The sequence below is a fragment of the Melozone crissalis genome, unplaced genomic scaffold, assembly GCF_028551555.1.
Source record: "Melozone crissalis strain CALT ecotype California unplaced genomic scaffold, PUWL_Pcris_2 ptg000006l_1, whole genome shotgun sequence".
In the NCBI taxonomy this organism is placed as follows: domain Eukaryota; kingdom Metazoa; phylum Chordata; class Aves; order Passeriformes; family Passerellidae; genus Melozone; species Melozone crissalis.
Genome location: NW_026535784.1, coordinates 44,172,375 through 44,190,023, shown reverse-complemented (window position 1 = coordinate 44,190,023; position 17,649 = coordinate 44,172,375). Strand labels below are relative to the sequence as shown.

At 49.3% G+C, this 17,649-nt stretch overlaps 1 protein-coding gene across 2 annotated transcripts in view; it reads right to left on the bottom strand.

Moving 5' to 3' along the window:
- MFHAS1 (multifunctional ROCO family signaling regulator 1) overlaps window positions 1–12,246 on the bottom strand; it is a 33,272-nt gene extending 21,026 nt beyond the window's left edge. For both annotated transcript variants that reach the window (XR_008484205.1, XM_054294234.1), the window contains exon 1: window positions 9,054–12,246. Coding sequence is in view for 1 of the 2 variants with exons in the window: in XM_054294234.1 (XP_054150209.1) it covers window positions 9,054–12,246 (3,193 nt within the window). In the remaining variant the exon portion in view is untranslated. The remainder of the gene's footprint in view (window positions 1–9,053) is intronic.
- Between the last annotated feature and the right edge of the window lie 5,403 nt (window positions 12,247–17,649).

Sequence of the window (17,649 nt, the reverse complement as noted above, 5' to 3'; positions counted from 1 at the left end):
TCTGCACACGGCTAAGTTCTTCCTTTCTAACACTATCTGTTCAGAGAAAAACCGCTTGCCATCCTTACCTGACTGCTGCTTTTAGCAAAGAGGCCACAGGGAGTGGAGAGAGGTACTAAATAGCCAGTGACAGAGTTCCACAACAGCAGCTAGAAATGCAGCAGGGAGCTGCTGCACCATGCAGACTCATGGTCTGTATTGAAGGACAATTTTGCAGTTCTGCTGTGTCCATCATAAGTTTTCAGAAACAGCATGATAAAGATGCCTTTTTCTTCTGCTTCAAGAAGCTCTCCCTCTGTATGTTGCCCATGCAGCAAGTGGGAGGGTCTTCCTAAATGTGAGAACACTTAGGGATAGCCTAGGGACAAATCAGCCCTTCTAGCAGTCCTCTGCTGCCAACCATGCACTGATCCAGAAGAACCAAATGCATCGCACACGTCTCTCAAAGTCAAGCAAGGCCAAATCACTGTACACCTTCAATATTTTTCCATTGCATTTCATGGGGTAGAAACTGCTAGATGCATTTGCTAGAAGCAAATTAGGTCAAGCACCTCTGTCTCAAATCAAACCCTGCAGATTTTGATGCTGTGGAAACCACAGCAAATTAATTTTTCAGGAAGTTCATAAACAACCCTACCCTGCTGTAAGGCAGAATCTGTTCCTTATCAGATACCATTGCTCACTAGGTATTGCTGTAGAGAAAAACACCTGAAAAAATGTAAAGAACATGATCCAAGGGGAATTCAGCACACAGACTGGAAAGTTACTATGTACACATCATTCAAGAAACCAGTCTTGAGTGAAGTGTGCCATAATCTTGTATTCTGTTAGGACAAAAGCCTACAATATTAATTTTATCACCAGTCATTTGTGGACAAGAGGCACATAAATCCTTGTCCTACCACTGTTGTACCTTTGTTTTGTTCCTGGCACACTGTAACAGGAAGAGACTGAAAACTCTACAGAAAGTGATGGGTACCATGAATGGAGGAGGAAGGAGCTTTCCCAAAACAGTGTAGGTTCCCTCAGATAACACAAATAAAAATGCTTCTCTAAACTCTTGGCAAACATCATCCTAAAACTGGATAAAGAGATATCCTGGTAGTGCTTTCATAAAGAGTCTTGCAGAAATGCACTTGGAAAAGCCTGCGAAATAATCCTGCCAGTAAAAGCCCAGCAGAAGTCTCCCATCATTTTATCAGCACAATTCAATGTATCCTAGATCAACAACACTACAGCTGCTTCCTGGAGTGCTCAAGCACCAAATCTGAGTCAGCACTTGGCAATACAAGGCAGGTCTGAACAGGATTTGAGGCTGAACTTTATTTTGTGCTGAAGGTTACTTGCCCTGAGAGTTCAGTGTAGTGTGATCTTCACAAAGTGCTCAGTTTAATGGCCTTCCCAACTGAGGCACCTTGCTCGTCTCAAAGCTGTTGTTTGGCTCAGGCAGAGCTTGCCATGCTCAACTGCCAATTCAAAATTAATGCTACCTTGTGAAGTGGTTAAGTCCTAGGCCATTTTCACACTCCTCCCCCAGGAATCCACAGCTAAAACCAGTAAGGAGTGCACTTGGTACACCTTTGGGTAAAGCTCAGAGCTCTTGAAAATGACCACTAGGAAAACAAAAAAACAAAGCTGAAATTAAGGTCTTGCCTTAAGCCACAACCAACTCCAGCAGGCAAGCACTCCAGCAGTCACAGCTCAGTCTGAGCACAGCCTCCATCCACTGGCCACAGACAAGTCACCCCTAACCACAGAACCTGGTGAGTCTGAAATCACAGTACCACTGACCATGTTGGCAACCCAACCAGCGTTACCACCAAGCTTTAGCCAGCAAAATACTACAAGTGCAATATGTCTTCAGCCTCCAGCAGCCTCCTGAGGAAGAACCATAAGCCCTCCAAGGTGGGGATGTTCAGTTTGAACATCCTAAATTAAATTTCTAACAAAGCCACCAGCCATTTTATTTTCACAAGTCTTGCATCCCCCCATCTCAGTTCTTACATCTGGTTCCCTAGAAAAAAATTGCCAGAGGACAAAACTCTCCCACCTGGTCTAGCTGGAACAAAGGCCACATTCACACAGGTGACCTTGATATCCAAAACTGTAAACTTCATCCATGCAACAGCTTCCAAAAACACCACAGCCTCCTCATCCTCTGTATAAGACAGCTCCTTCATGCTGTGGTCACCCGAATCCCATCAGCTCTCCTGATGTAGGCAAGACCACCATATAACACACCATGGAGGCAGGCTGAGATTCCTGTAACCCAAGTGCATTACTTTCTTAGACACAGGTAAGTTCTTAGCTAGTCAAAAGCACTGACACATTTTGTTTGCAGCACAGGAATTTGGTGGTTATAATTCACACTGTACTCTAGGCAGTCCCTTCCCACTCCTTGTCCCTACAAGGAGCTCCCTGAAATAGGTATCCCACAAGCTCCAAAGCACCTGAGAAGAGCTGATCTTATTTGGCACCAGCCTGCTTACTCTGACAGCTGTCCACACGTGGGTGACAAGCACAGGTATCACCAATAAGGAGAGGGAGGTAAAAGGCCACAACTGATGATCTTGTACTCAACCCCCAGAACACAATTTGCTTTACATATCTACAGAGGTTATTCCTCTATTCACAATGGGGGCGAGGTAGAAAAAAAATTGTACACTGATGACTTCCAAGAACTAAAACCCCATATAGGACTTTTCACTATATAAATTTTCCCCCTTCTTCCCTAGAAAATTGTTTTCAAGCGTCAAACAAGTAGCCTGCACTATTACTAGCAAATTACTAATCGGAGAGCATGCTAGGCTATCACAGTTCCTTGCTTAATACTGCAAAAGCAATGGACACCACAGCATACAGGAGAATTACCTACCACGTGCACTTTTATGTTGTTTTTAAACTGACACTCTTTTTTACATCTCTGTCCCAATGTCAAGGAACATGTTCACATCCCCAAATGCCAACAATTCAGCACTGTTGGTGATTCCCCACCATCCTCTCCTGAGATGCACAAGGATCTCTCCTGTAATACACCTGCATGTGGATCATTCACGTGCCAAACCTCAACTAAACTTACATGGGAAAACTTTTCCACTTCAGTGCTTGTAGAAGCAGGTATCACATCACCAGATGTGTGAGCACACAAGACAATGCAAAACATGTTTCATGACACCTGTGTCCACAGCATACTGAAGCAGCACACAAATCAGTAATCAACTCATGTAATCAACTGACTCCAGAGAGGGGAAAACCTCCAACAAGAGCTTATCTCACCCTCACAGTCAGTAGCTTTTAAATAGATCTCACGCAATGAAACAAAGAATCATTTGGTACCCAGCAGCTCTTTTAGAGGTCATTTCCTGCAGAGACAAATTTCAGCAACCGTAATAAAAAACACAAACCAAAAACACAAACTAAAAAAAAAAAAGTAATGCACTGAAGGCCAAGAACTCTGCTTTGCTTCACTAACCAAACCAAAAAGAGCCACTCAACCAAATCTAGCATCTCCCTGGCTCAGTGGTGGCAGATCAAAGTCCAGAGGCTCAATGCCCAGAGATGACCCCCATGGGGAACAGGCCAGGGCAAGACAAGTTGTTAAGGGACAAACCAGAAGAGCTTCCCTGTACCAGAGCTGACATAACAGGAAAGCTTTCTTTTATCAGAAATGCATAGGAACTTCTTGAGTAAGGAAGAGGATTCCTTCAACAAAGAAAGAGGATTTCTTCAAGCAGCATTCTAATTTCAAGTAATTTTAGCAAGTTCTATATTAAGAGCTTAAAAATAAGAGCCCCCAAACACACACAATATGAGTAACCAGACACTGCAGGACAGCTGTAAGAAGGCAATTTAAAAACCTCAGCCTTTCTTGTGGCATCCACATTCCCTCCTGTTCCTGCACCATCCCAAGCCAGACTGTCAGGCACAAGCTCAGGTCTGCACTGACTACTTCAGTTCTCTCCAAAGACTGATTCCACATCCATATCCCACCAGGGACAGTCCCATGGCAGCCACCCACTCTGCACACCACATTTGTCCTCTGGCAATTTCTCAGCTTCCTTCAAGACCACAGAAATATTTGTTGTCCCTTTCAACATGTTGTTTAAATTAGAGGATGCTGTAGTCACCAAACAAGAGGACTTCAAATACTGACCTTGCAACACATAGGTTAATATGAGGGAAATCTCTAAAAATCAGTGATGACACAAAGGCTGCCACTGTGTTCCTACACTGTTACCTGCAGCAGGTCACAGCAGTCAAGGCTGTCACTTCAGCAGCACAGAAATCAGCTCTAGTCAGTAAACTTAATTATCCATGCTAGAGCCACAGAATGACAGTAGCTTCCTCAAGTCCAGCAATCAATTCTGTGCTCTTCCCTTGAACCACAGGGCCCTGTTCAGCTTCATCCTGCCACCCAGATCATCCACATCCAAAGACCACATGGTGCTGAAGTCCTGTCCCTCTGTCTCCAATTAGTGCTCTGCTGAGTACTCTGCTGAAGCCACAGCCTGCAGGATATGTGACAACAGCCCCAAAACAGCCATAGCATCTACTTTGAAAGTAAAAAAAAAAAAGACTCCACCTGCAAATGGGGAAAATAGAAGGCTGCCTAATGTTAGCATCAGGCTCTCTAACAAGCAGGTGTTGCTCTATTGCAATTGTCTATGAAAAGAACCCCAGCTACTTAAATGACTACAAAGTGGAATTAGATACCTGACATGAGCCTTTCACCGAGCAGCAGCTCAGATTTTGAGGCAACTTCGGAGCCCTTCTGACAAAACCAGTCTCACCTGCTCTCGCCTCACCCTGCATGGGGTGACTCGACAGTGTGACACACCACAGGTTCCTCCACCTCTCTGTCTCCTGACTCCATCCCAGCCACCAAGGGACGTCATGATACCTTTTGACTCCAACTCAGGGCTGGTGAGCATGTTCACTTTGAATCATGCGCATATGGTGGCCTAGTTAGCCCCGCTCTAGCCATGACTGAGAGACTCACAGGGGAACTACACTATGATACCTCCATCTGTACCCCTTAAGGTGACTGGCACTATAGTCCCTGCTTCTGCTCACCCTCAGTGTGGGAGACAGGCAGAGTAGAGGCGTGTGATCTCCTCCCTGCTCTGATACCTCAAGAAGGGGATAGCAAGGCAGGTGGCAGATGTGCACTTTCCCTCCACAAAAGACCTCTTGCTAATCCTCCAGAGCCTTTCAAAGCTCCCCAATAGCTCTGAAGCATCCTTCTGGACAGGGGCTGCTAGGCTCACACAGTATTTTGGCCCATGGCTTTATATTTGTTGTCATGTTTTTACTCTGTGAAAACCCACATCACCTTATCTTACTTGCCCATCTTCTGCAATGGACACAGACCCCGGCTTTCTTATGTCTACACTCATACAGCCCCTTCACAAGGCAGGAATAAAGGAAAACCAGCAGTCAAACATAACCCCTCCCAGCCCAAACACCAGAAGAATCATGCACGGGACATCAGGACACCTTGTACAAAAGGCAGTCTGGAAGAGCCCGTGGTGCCCCAGACCCAGCCTAGCACAGGGCAAGGGGAAACAGCAGCAGGGCAGTCAGCAGGTGCATATGAATGCAAGCTTGGAAAATCCAGTCACATTTGTCCAAACAAAGCACACATGTCTACTATCAGACAGATGGCAAACCACCTCCACCCCCCCATCCCAAGTCATTTAATAGCTTACAAGACATGAATAACCTAAAAGCTCTTCAGTCCAGGGGCTAAAAGAACATCACATACAAATGAGAGCATTCCACAATGTCTTGGAGAAGTGAACCATTCCTGTTGGTTACTCAAAGAGAGATATGACTTTCTTAGCCTGGTAGGGACACTTTCATTTATATATCATGCAAATGTAAAAGAAGAAAACCAATTTAACACATTGAGTTGTTATCAGCCAAGTGGATGACTGCAGCCTCAAAGCATACTAAAATTCCAACTCAGATGCCAATTAAGTTACTATTTTGTCCAGCTACAAAACTGTTTCAAACACAAAAACTTCCTTAAAAGGACCCCAACAAGGCATTTTTATTTCACTTTCATTCACTCTTTGCAATAAACCCTCAGAAAGCTGAATCCAGAACCTTAATTTTTATTTACCATTTCTATACACAGTAGCCCTATTCCTGGAGATTTGTATTATCAATGGAAGCTATAGTGTGCAGGATAGAGAGGAAAGGAAAGGAGAGGAAAAGCAAAGATTAATCTTCAACTTGTGAACTCCCTTTTTGAATAGGACTCTAATAAAAATTTTTTGGATGACCAAAGAATGCACCATAAGTTTCATGAATGACGACACAGATTGCACAACCACACAGAGAGCCAGACTGCACTTCCATTTTTGAGCACAAATTTGGCAGTGTCTACACAGAAATATTTCCCTTATTAAGGTCAACTGGCTGCAAAGCACTTCTTCGGTGCAGTCCTAAAAAGCTCACAGACCTATTTAAGTATTAGGAACATTGTAATTGTCAGTGATTTCCACTAAAAGAGCTTGGAAAGAAACACAGACATCTCCCTCACTACATATTTTTGTAACATTAGACTCCTCTCTTTCCTACACCTTGTCAAAAATGACACCAACCATGATTCACTTGCATGACAGCAAGCTTGGCAGCATGGCTTAGACATGCACACCTCCTGATCAACAAAATCGGGAGGGAAAAAAAGTCTTGAGTTCACGATTGCCATTTAGGGGCTCCTAAACAGTCTTTTATTCATAGAGCAGATACACAGCAAGGAATATTTTAAATTAAATGCAGACATACAGGCCTCCCAAGTCAAATCACAGTTCACATTTTTCATATAGTCCAGATCAAACCTGGGCTAGATTCAAGCATCATCCATGACAACAAGCAGGCTTCTCAATAAACTGATTTGATCACTCTTCAGCATTTCCACAGATCAGCCTTGCCTTTTAAACATGTCTGTCTGCTGTTCTCCCAGCTAGAGTCACAGGGTATCCATGTTTAAAAGTCATTCCCTGCCCCCAAAGCAGGGACACACCTGGGATGCTATCCTATGCCCCTGATTGCAAGGCCTGAATTCCCTGCTGGAGCGCCTCAAAAATGCTGCAACCCCCTTTCCACAGGCAGCATCACCCAGGTGTCATTTGGAGACCTGGCACACAAGCCCCAGCTCCCCCCATGCTCAGCACACTGCTTACCTGGGCCTTCCCTTCCCAGCACACCTGGCCTGGCTCCCAGGCGAGATAAATCCTTTCCCACCTCTAAGGAAACATACATGGCACAGCCAAGTCCAAAGGAAAAGGCCCTTCAATGCCCCTCTCATGCTTCTGAACCTGCTCTGACCATCACTGGGGTCAGCAACAGCCTGCAGACAGTCTGGCTCCTCTTCAAATTTCCCTTCTAAAGCATCATCTACTCACAGGGAGAAAAGTGACAGCCACAAAGCATTCACCAGTTAAAAAAAAAATGAAAGAGATGCGTGACTAGAGACTGGAATTCACAAGCTAAACCTTCAATAGGTGCCCATCACACTGCACGCTCACGTGTCTGCTGTCGTGACTAATTTTGGCAGTTTTTTGGGGAGGGTTGTTGAGGTTTTTTCAGGGGTTCTGTAGCAGGTGTGGTTTTTTCAGTTTCCAGAGTGTTTTGTTTGGAAAGCAGATCACATTGCCCTATGCACCATGTCAGCAGCAAGATATCACTCAGCAGGTCTCACAGCATGGGCTCACCCCCCAGTCCAATGGCTCTTACATAAGTGAGCATTTGGAGGGAGATACAGCTGATGGAGCCAGGACTCAGGCTGAGGAGCAAACTGCACCTTCTTATTCTAAATGTCCAGAGAAAAAAAAAAAAAAAAACCAACAAAAAACAAGAAACCAAACCCCAAAACGACCCCCAAAAACCCACACCTTATAAATCACATTTGCTTATGAACAAATTCAGCACCACTGCTTGCTCTAAGTCAAATCATGCTACAGTTCCCTGCACAATTTCAGGCTACTTCTTAATAATGTGCCAACACACCTCTAACATTGTTGTTACAATGCAGATTTCTGGACCATTGCTCACAGTCCAGACTGCATTTTGATTTCATGCAGATTTACACATCAAAGCACCTTTCCCATGGCACCCTGCAAGCCGCAGAGCAAACCCAAGCAGAGCAGGGAGGACACTAGTTAGTACCTGCACACACAAAGTAAAACAGATGCTGCTGGAAAACATGACTGATAAAAATCACAACTTTAGAGGTGACAGCTTTAAAAAGCACCACAACCTGTCATGTTCCAGAGGAGAGAGGTTATGCTTTTTTCATTTGAGGAAGGGAGAGAGAGGAAGGAAAATAAAACGTGCTTGAGAACAGCTCCAAAAGGCAGTTTGGGAATCACTTCTAGGTGAGACACTTAAACAAAGAAGATGGAGTATCCTTCTCTCTTCAGTGAGGAATGCTTCCTACTAGAGACAGGGCTCAAAGAAAGCTCAGAGAAAGCTCTTTTTACACAGGGCTATGGAGACCAACACACCCATTGTCTACCAGGGGGAGCTTTCCTGCATTCAGACAGACTGCAGCATAGGCCAGGTTTTGGGGGTGAAGGGTTGAAGGGGGAGACGGGAGATACCTGCAATGTTTTAGGCATCTCTATTCATGTTTACAAATAGCTCCAAGGAAGTGGGAGCTGCAGGGTAAAAGGAACTAGGGGAAAAAAACCCCAACAGCACAATCCCATTCAAAGAAATCAAAACAAGGAGAATAGTTCAGAGACTTCTCAACAATGGCACTGCCAACCCTCAGGGCCAAAACCCAAAAAGCAGAGAGAAAAGGCACAGACAAAGGGGGATGTAACACCCCCCTCCTCTCAGAATAAGGTTATTTTAAGCCTGTCTCCTTGGAGCTACCCTAATATTTTCTCTCATGACTCAAACCACCAGGGAAAGGAGTTAGAGCAGAGAAGAAAAGAAAAAAGAAAAAAAAAAAAATAGAGCTATGGCTGACCTCACAAGACACCTCTCTAGTAGGGGCAAAGCTCCAAAAGAGATGAAAGGCAAGCTGGACTGTGCCTTACCTGGGAAAGTATGTGGGTTGGGTGACCCTCTTTTAAGGCACTTTGAACAGAGGACATGCACAGTGTAGTACAGGCCCGGCCATTCCTGGAGCAGGACATTCAGTTCTTCCACTAAAGGCGTAATAGCTTGCCAAGCTGTCCAGATATTTGGTAGGGACGCGTGACTAGCGATAGACAGAGTGTCTGGCTGCAGAGCTCCCCTGGCAGGCCGGTAGCTCACCACCACAGGCACCTTTCCCCGGTAGGCATAAATCTGGTATTTGCCATCTGACCGCTGAACCACGTGGCTGTTAATCTGGACACTGTAGCGTGCAAACAAGCCGGGTGGGAAAATGAATGGAAAGCTATATTCAATCTGCAGCTGCTCAACCACGAAGGACTGTCCGCTCAGATTGGTGCCGTGGATCCATGCCTCCGCATGGGGCACCTCGTTTTTCACGTAGCAGGGAAACTTGTACCAAGCAGCCGCCCCGTTTAAGGGCTTACATTTGGGTTTGTTGACACAGTAACACAGCCCCATCTTCTCCAGCAGCTCCAGAATGAGCTGCAGATCCTCCCGACTCTGGATGTGGGGCTTAAGAAGGAGACGGATAACGTGGGCAGGAAGGAGGCCATGCAGCAAGAAGCCCTCCACGTAATGATGGAGCTGAGTGGTCCTCAGTTCGTCAATCTGAGTGTCGCTGAGCAGTTTCTGGAGCAGCACGGTGGCATCCCGCTGGCAAAAGACGTTGAGGATGTCTATGAGCCGCGGCAGGTTGTGGAACACGTACTCCCGCAAGGTGAGGTGCTCCTCAAAGTAGAGCAGCTTTCCGCTCTCGTGCAGGTAGGACAGGGCGCTCTGCAGCCGATCCTCCGTCAGGCCCGCCTGCAAGCCCAGCCGGGCAGAGTCCCACCAGCTAAGCCACAGCTGCTGAGCCTGAGGCTGGAAGTGCAGCTCCTCCAGAACTTGCCAGGACTTGGGCAACACCCGGTGCAGGTTTGGGAAAATATCCCGGTGCTCGGCCACTGAGAGGAGCTTGTCCCGCAGGCGACGCACCTGGCAACGGTCCTGGCAGCTGAAAGGCAGCACTGGAGACAGGATCTGTGGGCGGTGGTTGAGAAGATACTGAAACTGGGCTTTCTTCCGCCTCAAGTTCTTGTCTGAGACCCCGTAAAAGGCAGCATGCGGGCTGGAGCAGCGCAGGTCAAAGTCCTGTCCCAGAGCCTCATCCACCTGCTGGACTAAGCTCTGGAGTCCTTCAGCATCCCTCTTCTCCTGCTGAGCGATCTGGTGATGGATGTCCAGGCATTTCTCTTCCAACTCCCGCTCCGCACAGAGGTCGGCATGGGTTCCCACCATGCACACTACGGCATGGGGCACCTTGGAGCTGAGCCAGTGTAAGAAATAGCCCACAGAGCGGTAGAAGTGCTGAGGGACGTAGGCACTCAAATTCACCACCAGCACATACAAGGCTCCAGGGGAGAGGAAGAAAGACTGGATCACATCATAGCTCGGGTCCCCCGCCAGCTCATACACAATGAATGTCAGGCCCCTCTCTGCATCTGCTGTCCAGTCCATCACCTCGATGCCCTTACTGCCTCCTGATAGTCCTAGTCCCAGTGGTACTCGGGGCACATTGGGTGGCAGTGATGGTGCAGGGGATGTTTTGTCTCTTTTTGCTCGGTGAGAGGGCACACGAGAAGGGATGTCCTGCCGCTCAACAGGGAGACGTTCCACCTGTTGCATGACAGGTACCCGAGTTGAGGAATTGTCTTGAGGCTCTGGAAAGGGGCAACACCCAACTGCCACCCTCCCAACATCCTGCTGTTGCCCAGGAAACCCTCTGTGCTGGGTGTTCCCAGCCTCCAGGCTTCCCATGTCCTCTCTCTTCTCATTTTCCTCCATGAGGCATCGTCTCAGCAGGGTCTTTCCTGCATCCTTTAGGCCCATGAGGACTAGTTTGAGGCGGGGTTTGAGGGCAGGCTGGGAGTGGGCCAGTTCCTGCTGGTAAGCTGCGATGTAGGGGATGCCTTTCATGCACACCTCATAGGGGGGCTGGATGAGGGGGTTGTCTTTGATCTTCCACAGGGTGACACGGGAAAGCTGCCCGAAGCCCTCAGGCAGGATGGCGATCTGGTTGCCTTGCAGGACCAGCTCCTCTAAGCTGTGGAGCAGGACGATGGAGTCAGGCAGGTAGCGGATGCGGTTGTTGTCCAGCCAGAGAGTGCGGAGCTGGTGGAGCTGACAGAGGTGAGGGGGCAGCACGGTGAGCTGGTTGCGGCTCAGGTAGAGCTCCTCCAGACTGGGCAGTGCCAAGATGGCAGAGGGAAATTCCTCCAGCAGGTTGGATGAAAGGTTCAGCATCTTGAGCCGCTGTAGTCTGCCGAAGCCAGCGGGCAGCGCCTGCAGCCGGTTGCCGTCCAGCATGAGGCTCTCGAGGGCACTCAGCTGGCAGAGACCCTCGGGAAGGGACGCCAGCCCAGTGCCGCTGAGCCAGAGGATCTTGAGGCGGCGGAGAGCAGCGATGCCCTCGGGCAGGGCCCCGAGGTGGCGGTTGCCGGAACAGTCGAGCTCCTCCAGGGCGGCCAGCTCCAGCAGCGGGGCAGGGAAGGAGGGCAGCAGGTTGTGGTCGACGTCGAGGGTGCGGAGGTGCCGCAGGCGGCCCAGGCCCTCGGGCAGGCGGCGCAGGCGGTTGAAGCTGAGGTCGAGCTCCTCGAGGCAGCCCAGCTCGGCGAGGCGGGGGGGCAGCCCCGGGCCCTCGGCGCCCAGTTCGTTGTGGCTGAGGCTGAGCTTGCGCAGGCCCCGCAGCCCCGCCAGCGCCCCGCCGTCCCCCAGGCCCCGCAGCCGGTTGTGGCTGAGGTCGAGCTCGGCCAGGCGGTCCAGGTGGCGCAGGGCGGCGGCGGGCAGGCGGGCCAGCCGGTTGCGCCGCAAGCTGAGCACCCGCAGCCCGCTCAGGGCGGCACCCACCTCCTCGGGCAGCTCCTCCAGCCCCCGCCCGCACAGGTTCAGCGCCTCCAGTTCCCCCAGCGCAGCCGCCGCCAGGGACGGGAGGCGAGGAGCGGCGGCACCGGGGGGCGGCGGCGGCCCCCCCGGCGGCCCCGCGTCCGGCTCGGGCTCGGGCTCGGGCTCGCCGGGGCCGCCCTGCAGCTTCCGTGCGCGCAGGGCGGCGTCGCGCCACAGCCGCACCGCCTTCGGGGGCTCCGTCTGAGCCATGGCCGGGGGAGCGGGCCCCCGCCCCGCCCGACCCTACCTGCCGCCGCCGCCGCCGCTGCTCGCCATGGGCGCGGCCGCGCTGCGCGTCGCCGCCGTCGCGACGGGCTCGGGGCTCCCCGCGGCTCCGCGCCGGCACTGCCGCCGCGCCGCGCCGCCCCGCTCCGCTCACGTACCGCCGCCGCCGCTGCCACCGCCCCGCCGGGGGCGGGACACGGTCACGGCCCGGCCCCGACAGCGCCGCGCCGCCTCCGCGCCGGGGAGAGCCGGCCTTGCCTCTGGGGGACACCCCGCCCCTGCCAGCCGGGCACCGGCCCCTTCTCCCCGAGAAGGAACGGTCCGGAAGAGACTCCCGGCCTGTGGCTCCTACCCCCGGCAACGCCCGAGAGAGCGGCCTTCGGGTGCCCCGGTGGGGTGAGCCCGCCTGGCCCCGGAGGCGGTGGGGCAGCGGCGGTGGCGGTGCTGGTGGCGGTGCCGCCGGGACCCCGGTGTGTGACAGCCGCCGCCCCGGGTCTCGCCCAGCGCCTGGGCTCGCTGAGAGCTTTGGGAGCCGCCCGACTCACCACGGAGCTACGGCAAAAGGTGTTGTGTTGCCCCGTGTCATTTTTTCTCGAGGCAAGGGCTGATTTTTCATCCAGCCCTGCAAGAAATCGAGGTTAACCTTTCTTCCCATTCAGTAAATGTTCTTCCGTGTTGAGAGAGTGCGAAAGCCTGCAGCCCTCTGGTTAATCGGAGCAACTCTGCCACCTTCCTGCCGTGCTTTGTTTCCTGTGCTGCATCCATCTGGCCAGACCCTAAACACTGCCTTCTCCAGGTTCCTCAGTCAAGCTTTGCCCCAGGGGGTCGCAGAAATAGGCGTGGAAATTTCCGCCTCTGCTATCGAGGGGGAGGAGAGCCCCTTTACAGCGGAGCCGCGAATCAGGGTGACTCGGGCTGTGGGCGCTCAGTTTTCCCGAGATGTGTGACCTTACCCTTACAAATGTCAGCGATGCACCGTGGCCAGAGGTTCACAGATTGTAAAACGTCATTGTCTTTGTTCAGCACTGGGCACTCCAGCGTGCCTTGGGGGCTTTGGTGCTTCCTTTCACCGTGGAAGCAACCCTTCGCCTTGTTGTTACAGCTAACATTAAAGCATGCTATAAGCTATTACTTCAGACCCACGAAAAGAAAAAAAAAGGATTTGAAATTAAAAGTAGTACACAGGGCAACCAGATTTATTGTCTTCCTTATTGTGGAAAGCCATCACAAGAACGACACCTTTCCTTTTGGGTGGCCTTGTGCATCTGACTGTGCTTGGAGAGGAGGAGAGAGCTGAACCAGCTTTGTGTGGAGCTATAGTCACTGCACTAAATTATAAAATTCACAAATTACTAAAACTACAAGATTGCAAAGGCTCAGATTTAGTTTCTGTATTTCCTATCATTAGCAGACAAGCAGAGATAAAAGACTTTTTCAGGCCCTCTGAGTCCTAGGAAACCTTCACCAGGTTGCTGCTAAGTGAGAATGACATCACTGTGTAGGGAAGATCTTCCTGTGTTGGCTGGTAAAGCCAGACAAAGGACACAAAGAACAGGGAGGAAAGTCCATGCTGAGAGAAAGTGTGGCTGTGTGAAGGTAAAACTCATTTCCAAGTAGAATTCAGGAGCTGCCCAAAGCCAGCAGAGGCAGTCCTGAGCTCATGTTTTGGCTCTAGGGCCACTGTTGGGAGAACAGTATTCAGGGATACACATGATCCATGAGACTGCTGAGAGGTCCTAAACCTGGGGATAAACTTCTTCCAGATCCTGGCCCTGGGAAACAGAAATACTTCATGGCCTCTTGCTAAATTGTGCCCATCTAGAAGTAGTTTCCAAGCTTATACTCATTTATTACAGAGCATCCCTACAGTGGGTCAATACATCTTTTATTTGGGCTAACCTAGTTTTTGTGTCTTTCCTTTTCTGAAGGTCACGTAAGAAGTTGCCCTTCTCTGTGCTCCAAAAGGAGCACTCTCCTTCCTCATTTCTAAAGTGGCACATTCAATTCCTACTGGGGAAAGAGTCATTCCCTTCTCCCACCCTCTTGCCCAATAACTCTTGTAGAAATAAAACCAGGTTGATGGTTTCATTTCCTGCCCTCTACATGCAAAACCACCCAACCTGTTGCTATCAAAATTACAATTTTAAATCAAGATGGTGTTTCTAGAAACAAAAAATCTCTGCAGGGAAAATTTACCCTGGCTTCAAATTTGCAGCAAATTTTCTTCTTTCCAATGCCTTGTGCAGGTAAAGACAGCAAAAGCAGCATCATTATTGAGGGGCACCCACCCCATGATTCCTCTGGGCACTGCAGATCCTCTCTGAGGCCAGGACAGGCTTCCAGTTGCTACATGACCCGCAGCAAGTGAACTCAAAAGGCTGCCACTGCATGATCCTCTTGCTTCCCATGGGAAAACTGGAGGAGCTCCTCCACTGGGGATGCTCCAAGCAGCTGCTTGGCTCAGCCAGCTGAAAAACACCAGGGAGAGCAGTGCTTATCTCCATCTGCCTGCTATTAGAGGTCATAGCCTGTATTAAACGTATCTTCCGGCAGCATGCAAGGACAGACAGGGTAAGTTTTTTTCACTAAGCAGGGAAAGCTTTGACTGTCAACCTTCCTATCGAAATATGCAAAGCAGCAGGAGCTGAATTCCTCCCCACTGAGAAGGAGAAGTCTTGTAGCACTATTCAAACTTTGATAAGCTCCTGTAGGTGATGAATGAAGCTAAGGCAGAAGAAACGTGATGAACAGCATGCTGACACAAAGACATCCCCAGGGCTGCTTGAAGGTTGTCCAAAGAGGAAAGCTCTGCTGCTTTCCTATGAGCCTTACACTTTATCCCATTATGCCTGCATGAGTGTGCAAATCCATGATGGTGCCAGCCAGGGATGGTTTCTCTTGGCTTTTTCAACACATTCACCACAGTCAAAGCTGCCAATAGGGAATGAGATAGGTAGTTTCTGGGGAAAAGATTTTGTTTCGCATAAAATGTGGCTTTTGGTACAGACCTAGATGATTCCTTATCTTCCCATCTTCTTAGGCAGAGAAGATATATTTTTCCAAACATGACTTCCTCATTTCCTCTCAATTTACTCATCAGCTTACTAGGGGTCCATTAAACATGAGCATCAGCATGCTGGATGCTGGTTTTGGAGCCATTTCCTAATTTTTAGAGGTTAAAAATATTCAGAAACCACACCAAACCTCTTTCTTGCTGCTCAGGATCAGCTGGGACTTACAGCCAGGTGGCTGTAAGATTGCCAGGAAATCCATAAAGCATTTTATTAAAAAAAAAAAAAAAATCCTATTTCAGTGGGTTCCATTATATGTCAGAATTGCATTTGCAGTTATTAATTTTAAATAGTAGTCCTGCAAAATCCTATGGATGGAATTTAATTATTCAGATGAAATCTGAAGTGCTTCCACTTTACTGAGCTCTGCACCTGCATCATTAATAAGATTTCTATGTAAAGCACCTTCTTCCTGGGTCAGGGAAAAGGCACTGAGTAATCAACAGTATTTTAAGCCCTTGCAGGACAAGAGGTGCAAATGGAACCAGCTGCTTGTGACAGGACAGGAACTTAAATCAGTTCAACAGAAGCACCAAGCCGCTGTGGCAGGCAGATGCAGGGTGTGCTGTGGGCCAGTGCAGAGCTCACAGGCTCTGGCAGGAGCAGTGAGAAAGGCTGGCAGGCCCCTGGGAGCCTGCACGCCCTCTGCACAACCAGACACACAGCCCAGGGTCCTGCTTTGGCACCAGTTCAGGAAGCCTTGTTTCCATGGGCTCAGTGGCTGGCTGGCTGCTGGGGTTGACTGACTGCTTTCAAAGATCCTCCACATGTTCCTCTTCAACCTTAAATAGAAGCCCTGTGAAGATGGAATTTTGGCCAGAACTGCATGCTCCACACTATTTTGCCAACCATTTCTGCGGGAGTGCGATGAATCTACCCCAAGGCTTAACAAGCCACATACAAATGGTGATGACAGCACTTGAAAAGACCCTGGACATGCTCTGAGCAGGAGAAAGGGAGGGGCTGGGATGAACAGCACTGCTGTTTTTCTCAACCCTCTGTAGGGGAGCAGTGGGGCTGTACTTGTGGGGCAGGAAGACTAAGGAGAAATTTGGGAAAGCAATAGGATAGGGACCCCCACCCAAATGTGAGAGTCTGAAGAGGAGGTGCCTCCCCAGAACTGCCCCATGTAAGCCACGACCCAGCCCCACTTCCCCATAGGTAGGTCTCATACTGTTTGTATGGCAATTTGTATGTCAGTTGCTTTGCTTGTTTCTTCCTAGGTACAGGAAGGATGATTCCTTTCATAGAATCACAGGAAGTTTTGTGCTGGAAGGAACCTTTAAAGATTATCAAGTCCAACCCCCTCGCCTTGGGCAGGGACATCTTCAACTAGATCAGGTTGCTCAAAGCCCCATCTCACCTGGCCTTGAACACTTCTGGAGGTGGGGAATCCATAACTCCTCTGGGCAACCTGTTCCAGTGCCTCACCACCCTCATGGTAAAGAATTTCTTCCTAACATCTACATAAATATCTCCTCTTTTAGTTTAAAACTGTTCCACCTTGTTCTGTCACTACCTGCCTGCATAAAAGTCCTTCTCCCCTTTTTCTTATAAACCCACTTTAAGGACTGGAAGGATACAATGAGGTCTCCATAGAGGCTTCTCATCTCAGGCTGAACAATCCAGCTCTCTCAGTCTGTCTTAAGAGCAGAGGTGCTTCAGCCCTCTGCTCATCTTTGTAGCCCTTGTCTGGACCGCTTCAACAGGTCTAGAGGACACCAGAGCTGGATATGGTACTCCAGGTGGGGTCTCACAGGAGAGCATTAAAGGGGAAGAATGTCCCTTGACCTGCTGGCCATGCTTCATTTCAGGCAGCCCAGTACACAACTGGCTTTCTGGGCTGTGAGTGCACATTGCTGGCTCATGTCCTGTTTTTCATCCACCAATGGACTTCTTTTGAAGGCTGATGCAGAATATAGCATTCCCTACTCAATCCTACAACCAACAATTAAATTTTAAGGTCACCACAGATCCCCAATTGAAAAAATACTACTTGTATTTTTAAAATTCTTTTAGGAAGTAGATAAATGTTTGCATACCAATACATTTCATAAAAATGATGTCTTGGTTTATGTGAAATAGAGAGAGAGCAAAGGAATTTGAGGTTTTCTGCCACTGATGCCATAAGAGCAATTGGAGGGTGACATATAAACTGTGGGAAGGCAGTGGTGAGCTGAACAAGTGCATACTGATGCTCTGGCCTCTTAAATATCTTACAAAGCTTGGTTCTGACAAAGGGGGATGTTGCAATTAGCTTGCAAAATTCCTTTTGGAATTTTGAAATGAAAGGCAGCTGTGAAGCAGCAGCTGTACA